This window comes from Rousettus aegyptiacus, unplaced genomic scaffold (assembly GCF_014176215.1).
Source record: "Rousettus aegyptiacus isolate mRouAeg1 unplaced genomic scaffold, mRouAeg1.p scaffold_m13_p_3, whole genome shotgun sequence".
NCBI lineage: Eukaryota > Metazoa > Chordata > Mammalia > Chiroptera > Pteropodidae > Rousettus > Rousettus aegyptiacus.
This window is the reverse complement of record NW_023416306.1, coordinates 4,268,674-4,288,412: the sequence shown is the minus strand read 5'-3', so window position 1 is coordinate 4,288,412 and position 19,739 is coordinate 4,268,674. Positions and strand designations below refer to the sequence as shown.

The 19,739-nt window shown below is 43.2% G+C and overlaps 1 protein-coding gene across 2 annotated transcripts in view; it reads left to right on the top strand.

Annotated features, from left to right (window-relative positions):
* The window catches only part of ABL1 (ABL proto-oncogene 1, non-receptor tyrosine kinase), a 106,045-nt gene that overhangs the window by 59,746 nt on the left and 26,560 nt on the right, over positions 1-19,739 (top strand). The window contains exons 1-2 of one of the 2 annotated variants that reach the window (XM_016133843.2): positions 5,411-5,598; positions 19,178-19,351. In XM_016133843.2, coding sequence (XP_015989329.2) covers positions 5,520-5,598; positions 19,178-19,351 — 253 coding nt within the window. In that variant the 5' untranslated portion in view covers positions 5,411-5,519. Of the gene's footprint in view, positions 1-5,410; positions 5,599-19,177; positions 19,352-19,739 lie in introns of those variants that run through there. The other variant, XM_016133842.2, reaches the window with a different exon arrangement.

The window sequence follows — 19,739 nt, the reverse complement described above, 5'->3', positions numbered from 1 at the left end:
GCTAAATGACTTAAATCTTTGAATTGGATTAGCTCCCCGAGCGCCCAGCATAATATATATATATACATATATATATATATACACACATATATATATATATGTATATATATATATACACATATATATATATATGTGTATATATATATATATATATATATATATATATATATATATATATATATATAAAACTCATTTCGAGCCTTATCATGAAAGTTCAACACCGAGAATCTTAGAAGATCCTAAAAGCTTCCTGAGAGAAAAGGAGGTCATATGGAAAAGATTAAACGTCAAAGTGGGATGGCGTTTCTAAACAACAGTACTGGAAACTAGAAGATGGTGAAGAAATGCCTTCAAAATTAAGTAGGGAAAATGATTTTCAATGTAGAATTTTATACCCGGCCAAACTGTCAGAGTAGAATAGAAGAAAGGCACAAGCTGCTGGATAATGAAATCCAGCAAAATTAGGACAGAAGTCAATAAATAGAACTGAGAATATTTTAAGTGTTTTAGTATTGGGAAATAAATACCACTAAGTGGTAACAGATCGTTGAAATATTTGAGGGAAAAAATAGCAATAGGTGTACAGAAGACTAATCAAATGAAAAAAAAAATCAAGGCAGTATCTGCAGGATAAACAAAGTTATATAATAGAGGAGACATTCATAGTATATTATTGGTAGCACAGCGAATAATATTTGTATCATCATAGTAATGTAAATACTATTGATTTAACCAAAAATTGTGATTTTACTGTTTTGGGGGTAAAGGATGGTCATAGTATACTGCTACTATAATAAGTTAATATATAATGCTGATGAGCCCAGAAAAAACAACTTGAGGATATTCATTAGAAATCTGAAGGAAGTTGCCTCTGAGAAAACAGACTGGGCGGTGGACTGAGGGACAGCCATCTTTATTGTCAGATTTTTATTACTATTTGATTTTTAATCATGTATATATATTACCTTGATCAAATAAATAAAAATAAAAAGTAAAATGAGCATAGCGATAATATTAGTTTCCTCCTGGAGAAAAATTATTGAGTTATGTTTGCCTTGTTAATTATAAAAATGTAGTAGAGTCTTAACTATATTGAAATTTTCTAGAAAGGAGATTTACTCTGAGGCAGTTCCGTGAGGATTGTAGCCCTGGAAACACCGAGGGGCCACGAACAAGCAGTGTCCTCCGACAGGCAGTCCAGTTCTAAGAGCGGCCTGCCCGTCACGTCCTGGCCTGGACCAGGCCCCCCGTAAAGGTGCGGGGTTGTGTTTTGCCACAGAGCAGGGTTGTGAAACTGTGGCTTTACAATTAAAAGTAGGACTGTGGCATTTCAATTAGTTGCTACTCCTACTCCACAGCCAGTGTTTCTTTCCCTTAATAAAATGAATGGATTTCCTTGTTCCGTGGAAACCCTCAGACTGTTCTTTCTGAATCATTTCCACATATCACATTTGTTCATTTTAGCTTTTGACTTAGTCCCAATAAGACTTAGGCAGGCACATAGACCATCACCTGATACAGTAAGAGTCTTCTTTTGGAAATAACAATAGCTACTGTTTATCAAGCACCTTCCATACATTATTTCTAATCTTCATAACCCTGTCATAAGCTACTCTTATGACCACCCCTCCTTCCCCCCAATTTTACAGCTAATAAAATTGAGGCCCTGAGAGGTAAAATCACTTGCACAAGCCACCACAGCGAATGTGAATCCGAGATTCAGAACTAGGCTGCATGTTGTCATTCAGCCTCCACTGTGCTGGCTTCCCCTCTTCACTTGGTTTGCCCAGTCTAGAGTCGCCAGGCCTTTGTGACACTTGACTAGTAAGTAGTGCTATCTTACTAAAAACGTATGAGACTTTACACCATAGTGACAAGCATGGCTCAGATCGATGTGACCTTCTAAGCTTATTCTCCTTCAGCTGGACACACAGTGGTCCCAGGGAGCTAGAGAACCCCGCAGGCGCACCGGACAGTGTTTGCAGAGTCAGAGGAAGCGGGCTTTGTTGGCACCTGCATGTGAAATAGCACGCGCATACCTCAAGATCTTTGCCCTTTCCCCCTAAAGTCGTTAACTGGCAAGCACTTTTAAATGAAGTAATTTTAGAAATATCCATTCCCGTTTGTCCTACTCCCAGTGAAAATGAAAAGCAAGTCTTCCCTCTTCCGAAACAGTGGTTTCCAAACTTAAGTGTGCACACGTCATCTGGGGAACCAAAGATACAGCCTACGGCACATATTCCGATTCTAAAGGTCTAGAATGGGGACTAAGAGTCTGAATATTCAGCAGGCACCACAGGTGATTCAAAGTAGGTTGTCCCTGAACCATGCTTTTAGAAACACGGCTCAGATCATGTGCTTTAACTAAGGACCTTTATTCTTTCATTCTTAATACTCAATATATTTTAAAATATTCTTGAATAGTACTTCCCAGAATTATTTTCTTTTAAGACATACCTTCCAATAGTTATGATTTGATTTCATCTTCAGCTTTGCTCATATTACCCACCTTTCACTTAAATTGTAAATAATACACGATTTTAGAAAGTTCAAGAACTTAGGACCTGACTACTTCCTAGCTGTGTGAACTCGGACAAGAATCTTAGTCTTCCTCTGCCTCTCCTCACCTGCACTAGGAAGTGGAATTAAACTATAGAAAACTGAAAGGGTTTTGAGGCTTGGGCCTGGCACATATTAGGTGCACAGTAAAAGTCTGTTCCTTTCCCAGACTGAATGCAGCATAACAAGGAAGTGCATAGCTCACAGTCTTTTTCATTTCTTTGGTTTTGACTTGTCTTCCTCCCTCTTTCTCTTTCCCTTCCCTTCCCTTCCCCCCATCTTCTCTTTCTATCCTTTGAGGCTTAAGGTTGCTTAGAGGGAATCTCCTTCTTGAGCCTTTCTGCATTTTTATAAGAAGATTGAGGCTTTCCTTTATTTCCTTGTAACAGTGCCTTTTTTATCTTGCAGGTGAGTTTCAAAAGCTTAAAAACTGGATCTGGAAAGAATAGTCTAGGTTTGACATGGTAGTATACAGTTTGGCGATATTTTAATATTCATTGCTGCTAATTCAGAGGGTTTTGCCAGACCTGTTGATGCATGGTTTTATAACTAAATCTAAAAAGATTTGGACACAGTTTATGAGCATTACTCATTTTAAGAGGATAAGGTCATTTTAGACTGAAGAGCAGAATATTAGTCACTAGCTTTTAAAAATAAACTTCCCAATATAAACTACAGCACATGCAAACAGATACCTCCTGGGCCTATATTAACTGATAGTATTCAACGATATGGTTAGAATTGCAAAAATGCCCATTAATGTATAATTTTCAGCATTGAGTTGACAATTTAAATATAGCCCTTTAAATCTGAAATGCTATATAATGGCAAACTTTGTTATAGTCTGGTCCAAAGCCCTTGAACTTTCCAAAACAACACCAAAACATATTTTTTAGCATTTTCATACTGGTGGCACCTTTCTGAATTTTATTTCCGGCTTTACACTTGGAGGTTGACGAGTTCAAGACAACACTAAACAAGTCTGAGTCATTACCTGCAGACTCTCTAGCGGAAGATAGTGTTTCCTGGCATCTAGATAACATCCATAGGCACTGCACTTGGCACCTGGTGGCCCTGCAGCCCTGTGTCTCCAGGCAGTGCGAACTGCACACTTCCCTGACAGTGCCGTTTTAGGTGCTCAGAAGGCCTGACAGGTACTGTATGTAGTACTGTCCACTCAGGTGCAGTAAAAACACATTTCGTACATTGATCAGAATTCAGCAGGACACTTCTGAGAAATTAATGACGGCCCCACTGAGAACTGTGATATACACTAGTCACATCCAGTCCAATCTTGAATTTTTATGTGTTATTTTTGGCAGACCTAAACAAAGATCTTCTTAGCCATTCCTGATGTACTTACTGAAGATACCCACGTTTTTGTCACTAAAGTAGAATGAGTTTACCTTTGTCTCTTGGGCTGATCACTGTAGCCAGGGTCTCTTAACCAAGGCTTCCTCTGAAACATAGGACCTTAGTTATTTAACCAAAGATATAGATGCCCAAAGCTTTAATCTACTTGTAATTTTTTCATGGTAGGAGGGGGCTGTGTAATCCACTAGTTAGAAGCCTTATTCTTGGATCTAGGCAGACCTGGGTTGAGTCCAGCTCTGCCTCTTTCTTGGCGTAGGGCCTTTAGCAAGGTATTCGACTTCTCTGAGTTTCACGTTTTTACCTGAAGAATCTTTTTACCTGAAGAATCGTGAAGAATCGGGACAATGGTTGTTTTCCTCCCAGAGTTGTCGTGCAAATGCAGTGAGGGAATGGAGGGACTGAGAGTCCTACTTAGAGATCTCGGCACCCGTCAGTGCTCATTATTCCTGTGCCGGAAGACGTACCCGTTTCAGTGTACCCGTTTCAGTGTAGTTACCTGACGCTATCATTAAATTCCTCTTCCTGTTGTTGACATTTATCTGATTTTTATTATTTGGTGTGATTAGGGTCCCGATTGTTTCCCACTTATCTGGATTTCTGGTTTCGTGCCAAGTAACACATTCTTGTGATTATTATTTTATATGATATTGCCTATTATCAGCCCTAACTAGAGGTATAAAAAGTTTTGAGCACAGCACAGCAGTGAAATGGGTTTTAAACTGTGGTGCCCCCTGGCACTTGCCAAACAAGGGAAAATTCTCTGTTGAAGAGAATGAGGCAAAGAAGGGCTGTGGGCCCTGCCTCTGACGATTTCGCTGCCGGAGACTGCGGCCCCTTTACGTACAATCAGAAATCATGTTTGGATGCGGACAGCTCGTCTTTTCCCAACGGTTTCCAGCCTGAACGCATGATTTGACACCGGTGTTGCGTACTGGTGTAGCTGTCCTGTGGGTTTCGTTACTCTGATTATTCATTCCTTAGGCACCCACTGAGTTGGCCTTAATCACTGTAAACTCACTTAATATAAATGAGACCGTTATTGGTAATTCCAGAGGAATCCGCATTATTCACCAGCATCCCGGGGACTCGGGGTTCGCCGGGGCACCGCGCGGTGGAGACGCAGGTCTCAGAAGCGGTGCCGAGCACCTGTGCTCCCCGACAGCCGGAGCAGCCAGCGTGGCCGGTGCCTTTCTCGGGGTGTTAGGGCCGCGCTTCGCGACGTCGAGAGCCACTGATTGCTGTGCTTAAGAGACATCCTCCTGCTGGCCCAGAAGGGGGCCCGGGCTGGCTTCGGGGCGCCGTAGTGGTCCGGGGCCGGCCGGGGCGCGGCGCCGAGGGGGTTAAGGCGTCGGAGGCTGCGGGGGCGGGCCTCGCGGGCCGGGCTCGGGGCCCTTTGTTAACTGGCGCGTCGGGAGCGGAGACGGAGACGCGGCCGCGGCCATGGGCGGGCGCGCGGGGCGGCGGTGAGGCCGCATGGCGGGGCCGCGGGGGCCCGGGGGGGCGCGCGGGGCGAGCCGGCCGAGCCGCGCCTGAGTCGCGCCGCGTCGGAGAGGGGGCGCCGGCCCCGACGCCGCTGGCACGCGAAAATGTTGGAGATCTGCTTGAAGCTGGTGGGCTGCAAGTCGAAGAAGGGGCTCTCTTCGTCCTCCAGCTGTTACCTGGAAGGTAGGCGCCGGGCCGGGGCCGGGAGCGGGTCCAGGCGGCGGCGGGGTCGCCGGCCGGGCCTTCCTAGGCCTTGCCCACCCGCGCGCTCCCTCCTCTCCCTCCCCCCTCCCACTCCCTCCCTTTCCCCTCGCTCTCCCGCTCCCTCTTTTTCTCTTTCTCTCGACCGCCCCTGGGCGCTGCCGGCCGAGCGGGGGTGGGGGAGTGGGGGTGGGGGTGCAGGGCTCCGGGCCCGCGCCGCTAACCCCGGGAGAGCCCGCGTCGGGTTGGTCGGTGGTGTCGAGGGGCCCCAACTGCGGGGCTTTACCGGAGAAAGTTTGAGAAAGCGAACTCCACAGGCCTGAACAGCCTGGTCAGCCCACATTGTGGAATTTCCACCGTTAATTGGGAATTATGTGTCAGAAAGGTCGACCCATGTTTGTGAAACATATGATTTTCATTAAGTATCGTGTACAAAGGGAACACGGCTCTACCATTTATGGGTACAGAATTTGAAGTGATCTTTCCACTTCCCCACCCCCATCCCATACTAACCTACGTACCACGAAGAGGTCTTGGGCATTCTCTCTCTTTTAAGTAGAGAAAAGAGAAATTACACCAGATTTTAAGAAGGGTTTTGAATGGCTTCAGAGGACTGGGGGTGGGGGAGGGACCTCACGTTAGGTTTCTTCAGTAAATCAGAGCCAGAAGCATTTCACTTTTACCTTCTTTCCCTTCTGCTCTCCTTATCTAATCCCAGTTCTCCCTTTCCTCTTATTTGTCTTTCATTTTCTGTACTGGTAGGGTGACGGCTGAGAAAAAAAGTGACTTGAGGATGATGATGGTCGTCATTTTGAAACTTAAAGATGGATCTGAAATTGATCTGATTTGAGGACTTGTCATCCCAGGGTATTACTTTCAGCAGAAAAGGCTAAGCAGACTTAAAAGATGTAATCCTGCTTGTATCTTCATTGAGGACTTAAAATAGGAAAAGAAATGTAAAAGTCATTTTAGAACAATTAGGATTTCTGCTATAGTGCCAGCCATGAAGTTGTAGTGTTTTTCTTTTTAAAATGGAGAAATAAACAGAGGCCTCATTAATTGTCTAAACTTTTTTTTCCTTCCAACTTTTTGACTTGAGGGCCTGCTTGGAGTCACATGTGCAACTCAAACCGTAAACACCAGCGATACACACATAAAACCCATGGCCCGTCTCGCCACAGTATGTGGACATCCGTCCCTTTCCCTCTCTGGGATTAGGGGCCTCCGAAAAGGCTCATCCGGATGGAGCTGGCTCACAAAATCTAGCATTTCAGCAGCAGAGATGGTTTATTTGTCCCCTAGAAGTTGGCATCTGAGCAACCAAAATCATCTTCAGTTGATACGTGGCTTGTTTTCCAAGTTGCTCAAAATTCTGAACACACTCGCATTACCATCTGTAAAGAGTTAGTGTGAGCATTACCGCTCAGTTCTGCACATGGGTGCCTAAGGCCCGGGAAATGAGTGGCCTTTCCTAACTGGAGGAAAGCTTAGGTCACAGCAAAGCTGTGACATTGTTTTGTTTTGTTTTGTTTAGTGAGTACCTGGCCGATTTAATTATTGCTTAGAGGAGGGAAATCTAATGTCTATTGTAGCATGTCTTGAAATAATGTTGGTTCTCATGTCAAAAAAAAGAAAGATTCTGGTACAGCAGACTGCCTTGGGTTAAGGTATCAAGGAAGGTATCACTGTAGTTTTCTCTATTTTGTTGTTAAATTTAATTGGAGAAAATAAATGAAATTATTGGCTTGTAGTTAAGAGAATTTAAGAAACCTCGGTGATCGTTTCTTAAAGACTGGATGCACATAGTCTCTTGGGGAAAACAATTGCCAACATCTGGGTAAGTAATCTAGCCATTTCATTTTTACTGACATCCTAAATCAATCAGTCAGTGTTTTATTGACACCCACTGGGGCCCAGTCATCACAGGTTATGGAGAGAATTAAATATGGTCAAGTTTTTCATTCTATCAAAGAAGGTTCAATGCAACTGTGATCGTGCATCTACTTACTACTCAGGCCTAGTTATCAAAGCAATTCTAAATGCTTCCCCTGTGCCAAGCCTGTTACAGCATCCTGTGACTTCATTTGCGTAGTTCTTATGATGACCCTGTGGTCATTTCCGTTTTGTAGATGTGGAAACTGAGGCACCAAAGATTAGGAAATTTGTCTAAGGCAACAGAGATAGCAAGTGGTGGAGCTGGGATTTGAACCCACACTGTCTGGCTCCAGAGAGCCCGGTTTTAGCCACTCTGTGCTTTCCAGACTATGACTGTTTATCTCCTTTGAAACTCCATGAATCTTAACATGGTATCTTCAGAAACACTAATGCCTGAAATAAGGGTCATCTTCCTTTCTTTTCTGGAAACCTAATGCTGATAAATATGGTTACCTTTAGCTGTAGAGTTAAATTTTTTAAAATGTATATCAACATAGTCGTACACGGTAAAAAAAAAAAAAATTAAAGGGTGTTTATTTAGTAAAAAATAATTCTCCTATCTACTTTCCCAACCCAGAGGCACTCAGGAGTTTTTTAGAAATATTTTATGCATATATAAGCATTTATAGCATTCGCATTTTGTGCTTCAGCTTTGCGAAGATGTATGTTTATAGCAGTAGCTCTTTACCATGGCCACATTTAGCTTTACAATCTTCCATCTCCTTCAAACACTGAATGTTCCAATTGTTGCTTCCCCTAGAGATGTAAGAGAAAACATAAACAGCCATTTTAATTCATTTTTTTTCCAGTTTGCTTTTATTCATATGTAAAACATGTGCAAATACAGGCATGTAAGTTCTGTACTGCAGAATAAAAACTAACGTTGGAGACGTGAACTCTTCTTGAACTTTCAAAATTTATTTTAATGGCCCACTTTTAAATGCTTCTTTTCAGCAGTTAACTTTCCGGAGGATGGTTTACGTGCTGCCAGCCACAGACACACTTTTAGAATTGCTTCACAGAAGCATATGCTCTCTTTCTAAATACTCTCTCCTGACGTCATCAGATACTTCTCTTGTTTAGTAACAAAGAAAATCTGAGGCTCTTTCTGTAACCTAATAGAAAACCAGTCCTTTCCATTTGGGGTTGTCATTAAAATTTTTGAGCATTTATGATGCGACAGGCCGTGGCACTAAGCACTTCATAGTCATCCTCGGTTTTTGTAGTAGCACTGTGAGCCTTTCAGAGAAGAGGAAGAAGGGCCCTGTTCACTTTACTTGGAAATACTTTTGAATTTAGAGTCAGGAGATCCGGGTTTTCGTCTGATATCTCTCAGCTTTTCTGTTCCTCTACCTCAGAAGACAGACATCCTCGCCAGCCCACCTTAGAGGGTTGTTTTGAGGATTTATGAGATGATTCAAATGAAAGTTGAAACAAAGTGCTAAGCAAGTTTATACCAACATGTGGTTCCTTTGAGATGTCCTCAAGTCCAAAGAGCTTTATGGCTACAGAATTGCTAAGGTCCCATTCTCATGGGAGGCAGCAGGCCAGCCTGGACCCAGATGCCATCCATGCTGCCCAGTGACCTTGGGCACATTGCTCCCTGAGCCTTGGTGTTCGCAGCTTTAAAATAAGGCTCAGAGTAGTCTGTGCCTTGTTGAGTTGGAAGATTCACATGAGATATTTTAATTGTTTAGCGCAGAGCAAGATGTTAGCATATATTAGCCACTGTTATTTTAAACACTTAGCAGTCTAAAATGTTGGCTTTGCCAGTTTCTCTAATGGTTGAAGTGATGATAGAATTGAGCTGAGCTCAGTCATAGTTTTTCTTGTTGTTAACAAAACAAATTTGTTTCCAAGTTTGCTTTGAAGCATATAATTAATATTTCCTGTCCTTGGTCTTAAGGAAAAGTATCTCCTTGTCTTCCGACCCTCTCTTATTCCCATGGTGACCATTTTAATTGTGGAAGAAAAAAATACCATTAGTTTATGGTTGGCATCTTAGTCTCTCCCGAGGCAGTATGTCCACAGCTCCAAATATGTGAAACTGAAAATCTCATACTACTTATTACCTTGTGGTAAAATTAAGTGTTAATTTTTCCAGTGTAATCACTGATTTGAAATAGAAACAGGAAAAATTATCGATGGAGAGGTTTTTAAAACATAAAAATATTGTACAGTTAACAATACTGTATTGTATATTTGAAGTTTGCAAAGGGTAAGTCTTAAAGGTTTTCCTCACAGGAAAAAAAATGTAACTGTGGTGATAGCTGTTAATTTATGATAATCATTTTGCAATGTATACATATATTGAATGATTATATTGTACACCTTAAACTTATACACTGTCACGTGTCAATTACTCATAAAAACCAGGAAAAAAAATATGTACTAAAGATCAATTGGGACATCGAAAGAATTTAACTTTTCCTCTGTAATGGTGGATCATAAACACAGAAGGATTTATAAAATAGTCTTTTTTTTACTCTTTTTTTAAATGGAAAATGTAAACCTATGATGAAAGCAGGTGGCATAATGAACGTCCTTGTACTCATCACCCAGCTTTAATAATTATCACCTATGGCCAATCTTGTTCCCTGGCCTAGTGAAGTTATAGTTCCAAAGCCATTTGGAAGAATAACTTTGCTACTTACTGACTTTTGAGAGTCTCACTTTGTCCTCAGATGGTGAGAGTTCTGCAGAATTGGCTTTCAAATCCTTCTTTCTTAGCCCACATCATAGGACCTTTGTAGTCCGTTGGATGGTGGCGGTAGGGACGACAGATGAGGGAGACGGAGCACCAGGTGGGAGTCAGGGTGCAAAGAGAGACAGACAGGCTTGGAGACGAAGAAGGGTAGGCTGAGACAGGAGAGGGAGAAGACGAGAGGGAGGACGAGAGGGAGGACGGGGGCAGGGGGAGGGGGAGGGGGAGGGGGAGAATGGCCAGAGGAAGGGGAGAAAAAGAGCAAGACCGTGAGAGAAGTGCGAGCGACTGAAAGACGGGAACAGGCAGCTGCCCGGCAGGGGCGCACCCCACCTCTGCCCCCGCCTCCCACCTGCCTTCTCGAGTGCAGCGGACAGAGTCTTCTCCGTGGGTCGGGCGGGGGGTTAGTTCAGGCAGAGCGCGTGGCACCGTGCTGGAGCTCAGGCTCGGTATTAGCTACTGTTCTGTCACATTCCATTGAATAAACTTTCACCTCATTACTCTTAAATTCTCTCAGAGACCTAATCCTTATCAGTCTTACCGGTTCTCAAATTTAGCTAATAAATAGCATTGTATATCTAATACCTTAAAATCGAATCTAAAGGCAGGCCATGAATAGAACTAGTAGCCATTGCTTTTGGAGCCAAAATACCTTTCTTCGGTCATGTTCAGTTACTCAGGTTGGCAGTAGAAATTATAATGGCTAACGAGATGTTCTGGGGGGATTGTCTGCCATTGAGTAGCCGGCCCCTTTCCTTCAGTGACTCGGGTCTAAACTGACCCAGGAGTCCTTGACGACGCTCTAAAGGAGAACGGCAAATGTGAAGTGGATGCCTGCAAACCATCCCAGGCCTGGAAGGGGGGCTCCCAGTCTGCTGCAGACGGCCTGTGACAGAAAAAAACGCTTTTCTGGTCAGCATGCTCACTGTGGGCAGTTTGAATCTGGGCCAGTGCAGGGCTTCATGGAACTTTTCCTCCCCCCACACCCCCGCCCAGACAAAAAGTACGTGGAGGCACGGGGCGCTCACCATGCTGTCTGCCTCTCAGGAGACTAACAGACCCTGTTTCTTTTGAAAGCGCAGAGAAATGTACTTGTGCGTTCCACCTTGTTTTAGGATTTCGGCCATGCTTTACATGCCATTAAAATCAACGATTGCACTTCCTAGACCCTCGTGACGGGTTTCCTGGTTGGATTTCATTTGCTTTTCGTTTTCACTGTCTGTCCTTTCCGCTCTCCGCTGTCACAGGTTAGCAGGTAATCAAGGCGCGCTCTTCAGTCGTGACTTAATATTGTACCGCGTTGCTGCCGACAACCGCAGGGTGTTAGGAGTTCGTTTTAGTGAACACGGAGCGGTGCTTTGTGTCCCGCACTGCATGGGGCACGCGCTGCAGACTGTGATAGCAACGCTGGTCTCTGCCCAGAAGGAGCTTGTGTTATTGTGGTGACAGTAAGAGAAGAAGTGACTGTTCTGTAGCGCCTGCAGCGCCCCCGAGCCTAGCACGTCCGTACCGAAATCCTCTGCATCCACTGCGTGTGCAGCCCTCCGGACAGCCCGGCTGGGTCCTTACTGCTCTTCCCCACTGTACGTTTGAGACACTAAGGCTCAGAAATGAACATCTTCCAGGTGCGAACAAGGTTTGTCCACCCCTGTACCCAAGGCATGAGCGAGCAGGTTTCTTACCATGTGTCATAGTTGGTGATAGAAACAGACACCGAGTACCCACCGGAGGTGGAGGGGAAGTAGTTGGGGGCGAAGCAGTAGGGAGGAGGAAGGAGCAGTCAGAGTTTGCTAGAGGCGGTGAGGTCAGGGGGTGGGTTCCAGGGGAGAGAATGGCACGTGGCAAGGTGCACACAGGTGAGGCAGCAACAGGGTTTGTGTGGCAGGGGGACTGCAAGGCATTTGGAGAGGCCGGGGCGAAAGCTGGGGTCATGGGAGAAGACAGTCCCAGGGCAGACCCGGAAGGGCCTCGTGTGTCTGCTTCAGGAGCTCAGGATTCTCCTGCGGGCAGGGTATAATGCAGCCCCAGCCGTTTTTTGAGAGTGTGTTAAGTGCTAGGAGCAGAGTCTCCTGTGTCATCTGCAGACTGCCTCGTCCCTGGAAGGCACACGTTCCTTACTCGACACAGGTGACTCTGCTGGTAAGTGGTGACTGACGACTGACGGGCAGTGCTGCCTCCCAAGCTTTGTCCTCTGCCTCTTGGCCAACAGCCGTCTAGGTGGGACTTCAGCAGGCGAGTCGGTCAAATTTGCATTTTAGAAAGACCTCTCTGGGGACTGCGTGCGTGAAGTTGGAATGAAATGGGGCAAAGTCAAAGGGGAACCAGTCAAGGGTGTGGTAGGTCATGGAAAGGACAGGAGCGATCAGAGATTCAGGAGGAAACGTGGCCAGAATGTGGGTGTGAACTTAATGGGGGGAGAGAGGACAAGAATGACAGTGGCCTAAAGTTGGTGGGTTCTCACATGGGTTTTTATATGCCATTTGCAGTAATTGTAAACTTCTTTGCAACCTTAGAAGGTGATACAAAATTCCTTTTATTTTTTTGCATTTTGGTAGAGGGAGAAGATACAGGGACTGCGTATCTTCAGAGAGGTTACTACTGATAGGGACAGAGGTTGGAATGGAGAATTTTGTTTTCTAAAATTGACCAGCTAGGAACATTATAATGTTCAAAGATTCGGGGGGAATTGTTTAAACCTTGGGCTAATTTAAATGACTTTATTTTTTAGCCTTTTACTTTTTAAAGGAGGTTTCCCTAGAAACCTATTTAACCTACTGCCTATAACGTCATAAAACTGCATTATTTGAAAAAGGAAATTGTATACTTCGGCCTTCTCACTGATTTATAGTAGCCTCCTCACAGCCCCATCCCCCGGCAGGAGCCTGGGTTGTGCAGAACTGAGTGTGCAAGCAGGTGCTCGCAGCCTGGACGCCTGGGCCGGGGCCGTGGTCTCGGATGGGGAATTCCGAAATTTTATTTCACTCACTAACCTCTAACTGAAGATTCGCATTTCGGGGTTTTTTTGTTTTGTTTTGTTTTTGTGGTTTTTTGTTTGTTTTTTTTCCCCAAAGAACATATGTAACAGACCACAGTAATATTAGCAGTACTTGTGACTTAATCACCAGGAGAAATCAGATATTTTCATACCATGTAAGGTTTTGAATATTACTTCTATGCTGATGGCTACTTTGAAATGACAGTAGTTACCACTGGGTTAGTAAGGAAGTGCAGTATCATAATTTTTATAAAATGATTTGAGGACTCATTCAGTACAGTTGTTTTCCTTTGCAATCCTTCGTATTTATTTTATGCATTTACATACTTTATTCTGAGAAGGACTCCGTAGGCATCACCAGAGAGAGGCCACGGCACAGCGTAGATCAAGACCCCTCCCTCAGTGGCCGGGGAGGGTCAGGGGGCCTCTGATCCCTGTGGATCCCGCTTCCCTTGCTGGGTACTGTCTTCTTCAGGGCCACCTCCTTCCTAACCCCAGTGAGCTGACCCCTCGCGGCTCCTGGCCTCAGCGTCCTCAGCGTCCGTCCATGTTGTCAGAAATTGACCCGCAGGGCAGTGCTCGTCTCTCGTTGGGGTTTTGCTCTGAGGCCATGCAGGTGTTCGTTAACTGTTTCCCCGTGAGGAGCAGGGGCCACGGGACGATGCCTTGCATCGTCGCCATCTTGCCCTCCCCCTCTTCCCCAGAGCTCACACAGTGTTTTGGGGTGCTGGGAAGATGATTTTGTTCAGAGTGCAAATTAATGCCAAAGCCGTATTTAGCTAAACTTGCATTTAAAATAATTTTAAACGCTCCGGGTGCGTGTGTAAGTTACAAAATAAAGGACCATGTCGAATGTAGATAAAATGACTTTCAACAAGTCCAAATTGTGGGAAATAATACTTTTCCTCTAAGCTCATATTATAAAAAGTTGTGTGAGACTGTTGCAAACTGACTTGAGAATAGTCTGAGCATGATCTCATCAGTTGGAACAGAGTATGAAATAAAACACGAAGCTTTCCCTCTTTTTTGAAGGATCTGTTTTATAGATGTTTAAATTACAGAGATTCCTTGAACTGGAGGATAATAGGGAAGGGCCCACAGAGGAAATAGGAATAAAGCAACATGGGTTTAAATAATTGAATGTGAGCAAAGAGTACAGTTTATCACATCAGACACACCCTGCTCGCTCGCTCTCTCTCACCCCTCCTCCACCCTGAGATGGTGGGCATGAAATGCCCATGGTGGACAGCAAAGACTGCACAGGGCACTCCAGAGGGACCCGAAGGCACGAGTGTCAACAGGAAGGTGGGAAGCTTCCCAGGGTGTTTTTCCTGGAGTTGATGTCTCCTCTCCCTCCGGGACTGCGAAGTAGCCTGGCCAGCCCCTGGAGTTCAAGAGCACTTTCCTTCTCTTCCTGTTTGCCCGCGGGGCTTTCTGCAGCAGCAGCAGCTCCTGGAAGTCTAGACCAGATATGCCGTATCAGAGAATCTCCTGTAAACATTGTGGATCAGTGACTCACAACTTGAAGAAAGGCTTATTTTGTATAAAACATCTCTAAATTGCACTTTAAAGACCCAAGCCATTTTCTTAGAATACTATCTAAGGTTAATCACGCACAGGCCTAGTGAATCTGATGGCATTTTCAAACCATTTGATACTCATAGCTGGAACCGTAGCATTTCAGCGGTTTGGAGGCACTTTTGTAGATACCACCATTCTTGGTGCTTACCTGGCTGATTACTGACTGTTCCTGAGTTTTGTTGGTGATGGAAACCTTTTCATTAACAGTATGGTGAAAGAACAGTGGGGTTTTACATGGGCTGAAGGGCACTTTTGAAAAGATACAGTTCCTAAATGTATTTAAAATATGACTCAGAAAGGATGCTGCAGAAAATGTTCACCAAAAAAATATAAGAATAATAGCAGATGCTAATATTTCTTTCCCCAAACTTAACAATAGCCAAAAGAGCCATTCATTGGAAGAACAGAAGAGGGGAGCTATTTGGGGCATCTTTTTTTTTTAAATGAAGACTGGGCTCTTTTAGGGGGTCTTGCTTCCTGACAGTGGGACTGGCAGCACGTTCATGTATTATGCAAGGAAGATATAAGTATATTCTGCAACTTTGGCCTCGTAAGCTGTGATCATTTTTAAGGTTGACGAGCATAGTTCGCTATGAAATGAAGCAAGAAACTTGGCATTTATGCATCGTGAGTCAATTTTGACATCAGCCTGGATTGGGAATTGACTGGAAGGTTTGGGGATTGGACCGTGGCTGCACTTGAGTGTCTCGATCCAGAGGCATGCATGAGCAATACTTCCCTTTGGGCTTTGGCCATCAATTTGTGGAATGGAGCAAGAACTGGAGAGGAAAATTGAGAGGCTGCCTTGGATTTCCTGACGTCCTGTTGAATCAAAAAGCAGTGGGAGGCCCTTTCCTTCCTGACAGAGGCCTCACCCCCTTCACATGACATTCCCAGCATCTGCCTCCATGTTAGGGCCAGCCCCTCTTTCACCCATACTTTAAACCCATGGTCACCCGTGGGCGAGTAGCTGCGATCCGCCTATTCCAGGTGTTTTCCAGGCCACTTCCCCTGATTATGTAACTTTGATCAAATCCAGATGCTGCAGAATGTTTGATAGAAAAGGTCAAATGGCATTTGAGAAGAAAAGCATTTCTGTATTCATGACTTAGGTTTAATTTCCTGTATGGGCCTGGTCTGCCAAAGCCGTATGCTCGTGGCCACAAGGAGGGCACGGCAGAGGGAAACGCACAGATATTTTTTCAGGACAACTTGAGAAGATTCCCTCCTCGCCCAGGGACTTTTTCATGCTAAATTATCAGTTATATAAGTGTCAGCTAGCTTCTAACAGTTTTCCTACTTTTGTAATTGTTTCCCGATTATAAAAACAAGCCACATTCATTGCGAGAAATGCTCCAAAATATAGAAAAGAATCAAGAAAGTTTTAACTGTTTGTAATCTCACCACCCGAGTTAACTACTGTTCACATCTTAGGGGAGTTACTTCTGGACCATTTTCGATTTTTATAAAATTGAGAATTGTTGTGAGTATATTCCCAAGCCATTAGATATTTTTTCCAATAATTATTTTGAATGGCTTTATGAATATGTTCTATTTTATGGATGGAACCACAAACTAGCTTGGTTTGTATCGATAACTATTATTGTATTTTCCCTTTGTGTGCTGTTATTTAAAAACCAGCATGTACAGATCATTGCGTGGGTCTCTTAGGATAACTTCCTCGAGGCAGATCAAAGGTTATGGAATTTTTAAAGGGTCGGGTTCGCATTTCCAGTTGCCCTCCTAAATGTCACAGCAGTTTCTGTACCACATACGAGCCAGCATTGTGTGAGAGTGCCCATTTCATTCCATCTTACACTGAAGAAAATGTATCTGCCAATTCGTTGAATAATTCACATTTCTTTGATTACTAGAGAGTCAACAGGCTTTCCATGTTTAATAATAATTTAAATTTTCTGTGAATTGCTTATTCATGGTTTTGGTTCTTTTTTCTATAAGTAGTAGGATTTGTCTTTTTCTTTTCATATGCAAGAGTTCTCTTATTTGGAGAATCCTTTGCCTGATGGTTTTAAGTAACATGATGACAACAGAAGTTTTTTTGACTGACTTCCGCTTAACTAAATTGCCCGACTGACCTGTGCTCCACTTCCTTTGTGATACATGTGCGCCTCGTGTCGAGGCGTGGCACATGGGATAGGGACTCCACCGTGGTCCACTGAGTCGTGGCCACATCGAGAGCCGGTTGTGTTTCTTCCCAAATCTGTTTATTTTAGATATACTTGTTGTTTTTATTACTTGGGTATTAAGAAACCAGTGAAATCAAATGTGAAAGAGAATTGTTTCTATGAAAATGAAAATGCTTTAGACAGACTCGGTAAGGGCAGGTAACTTCTTAAAAATTGCTGCTGGACCAGGCAACTATAAACTATTGAAAGGGATTGCTCTGGATTATATAGTGATGGCTCTGAATTCTCCCACCACCTTCAGGAAAGCGAACGGGAAGTGAGATGATGTACTACAGGTGTGACTTACAGAAGACGACACCACCCAGCCTGATCACATGCCCACACCTGAAAGGACAGTCCTCGGCCCTTTATTCAAAACTAACCGAGCGAACTTTCAGGGGGAGTGGGGGATCACATTTTAATAAATAATAATTTATTTTTGGTGAATTGATCAACCCCCATCACAGTGGCGCTAGACATACTTCTAGAGCCTGGCACATCACTAAAGCGCTTCCGTATTCCAGGCAGTGATGCCGTTACCAGACCCTCTTCCTTGCGCCCATTATTCATGAGATGGAATGACCAAGCGTAGTAATGGCATAATTTGCAATTTACTCTTTTAGAAAAACAATTCCTCTAGGTTTACTTCAGCCAGTAGCACAAAAACTAGAATCGAAAGACCTTCATTATTTATATCTTACTGGTTTATTCCAAAGAGGTGTTATAAAGAATGTCCATTTCTGAAAGTTCTCTAGTTACATTTCTAGAAGTTTAGCTTAGTCTCTCAGATATCTTAGGTGCCTACAGTGGGTTGTTTGTTTTCTTTTGATTTTTTAAGCGAATACTGAAGAATCAGGCCCATCCAGAGATGGGTGTGATTGCCCAAGAAAAGATGTTTGGTGCAGGGAGGGGTCTTTTAAATCCATAAAGGGAGAAAATTAAAACAGTTTTGTTTTGTTGCCATTTGAGTTTGGCTTTATGCATATGGTAAATCCTTCCATTCTTTTCAAATTAGAATTTCTCCTCTCCCCTTTTTAAAAAAGTTTGATTTCTTAATGTAGGTGCCTTAAATGAGTATTCAGATTTCACTCCATAATATCCTACAATTGTTAAGACCTACTGGGAATAGATTTGCTGGTTTCAAAGGACCCTTATACACATTTGTCATTATCACAGAGAAGTTCTAGAGAATTTGAGCAAAATTCAAGAAAAAGACAAGAAGAAACTTCAAAAAAGAAATGAACCGTTTGACCCTATAGTGAACAATAGTCACACATTCCTATTATAAGGGACGATAACTGGTTTTCAACTTTAAGAGTATATGTGTAGACAGAACATGAAAACATTTATTACAGAATAGAAGAAACAATAATTTTCACAAGGTGAAAGAAATTATGAAGAAGGCCATATTTGAGAGTAAGCTAGAGCGAGGAAAGTTGGAAGGAAGTGTAGGATGTAAACATCCTTATCTTAGGAAGTAAATAGGTGAGAGATACTGTCTCCAGCTCGGAGAACAAGAAATACAAGCGTAAGTCTGGTACTGAAAACACAAAGGTAACCAGTGGAGGATGGCTCAGGTCGGTGGAGGGGCGGAGGGATGGGGCCGAGCAGGGGCTCCCCCACGCAGCTTATGTTTAGAGATGGAAATGATCTCTCTCTCACACACACACACCTACCCCTTTACCTGGTGCTTCTGCGTGTAGAGTGGGATAGGAAAATGTTTGTCTTTCATTAAAAACCCTTCTGTGCTATTCGATTTTAAATTATATGCATTCATTTAAAAACATATGATACATTTAAAAATGTTTTAAAGTGAGATATTTTCCTTCCATATTATAACATAAGCAATGGAAGACTTACAAAGATGGACTTTTTCCATTTCTAACTGAATTCATTTTGCATTAATAAATTTGAAAAGCTTAAACTATTTGAGAACAGTAGTTATCACCTTGGAATGAAAATACTTAGTGTTTCTCACAGGGTTTAGAAAGGGAGAGTCAATTTTTTTAGTGACCTTTTTAATACATAGTATGTACAGATATTAAGAAATGAAATAAATTAAGAATGTATAATGTTGGAAACATGGACTTTTTTTGTTCCTGAGGATAAAATTAATTTTCTCTTCAATTCTTCTTACTGTTTCTTTCATTTCTCTTCCAGAAGCCCTCCAAAGGCCAGTAGCATCTGACTTTGAGCCCCAGGGTCTGAGTGAAGCAGCTCGTTGGAACTCCAAGGAAAACCTTCTCGCCGGTCCCAGTGAAAATGACCCCAACCTTTTTGTTGCACTGTATGATTTCGTGGCCAGCGGGGATAACACTCTAAGTATAACTAAAGGTAAAAGGACGTGGACAGCTGGAGGTGGTTGCAAGAGACAGAAATCAGGGGACACTGTGGCTCGACTGTCGACCCCTTTGCAGATTGAAAGAACAGGTTTAAAGTTTGGGATGCAGAGAGATCCAGAATATTAAATAACAACATCTCTGTAAGAGAGTCGCTTTTCCGTGAGAAGAGTTCCTGTACAGTCGTCCTCAGCAAAGCAGAGCTTCCTTATTTGATGTTGATAAAGGCACCTAGAACACTGGAAACACTTTCTTTAAGAAAAAGTATTTTTTCCCTAAAAAGCTTTCTTATAAACAGAGCTCTTGAATAAACATAATAGATTTATAAAAACAGGTTATATATTTTTTCTGTGCATTCAATACAAGAAGCGAGCTTTATGTAA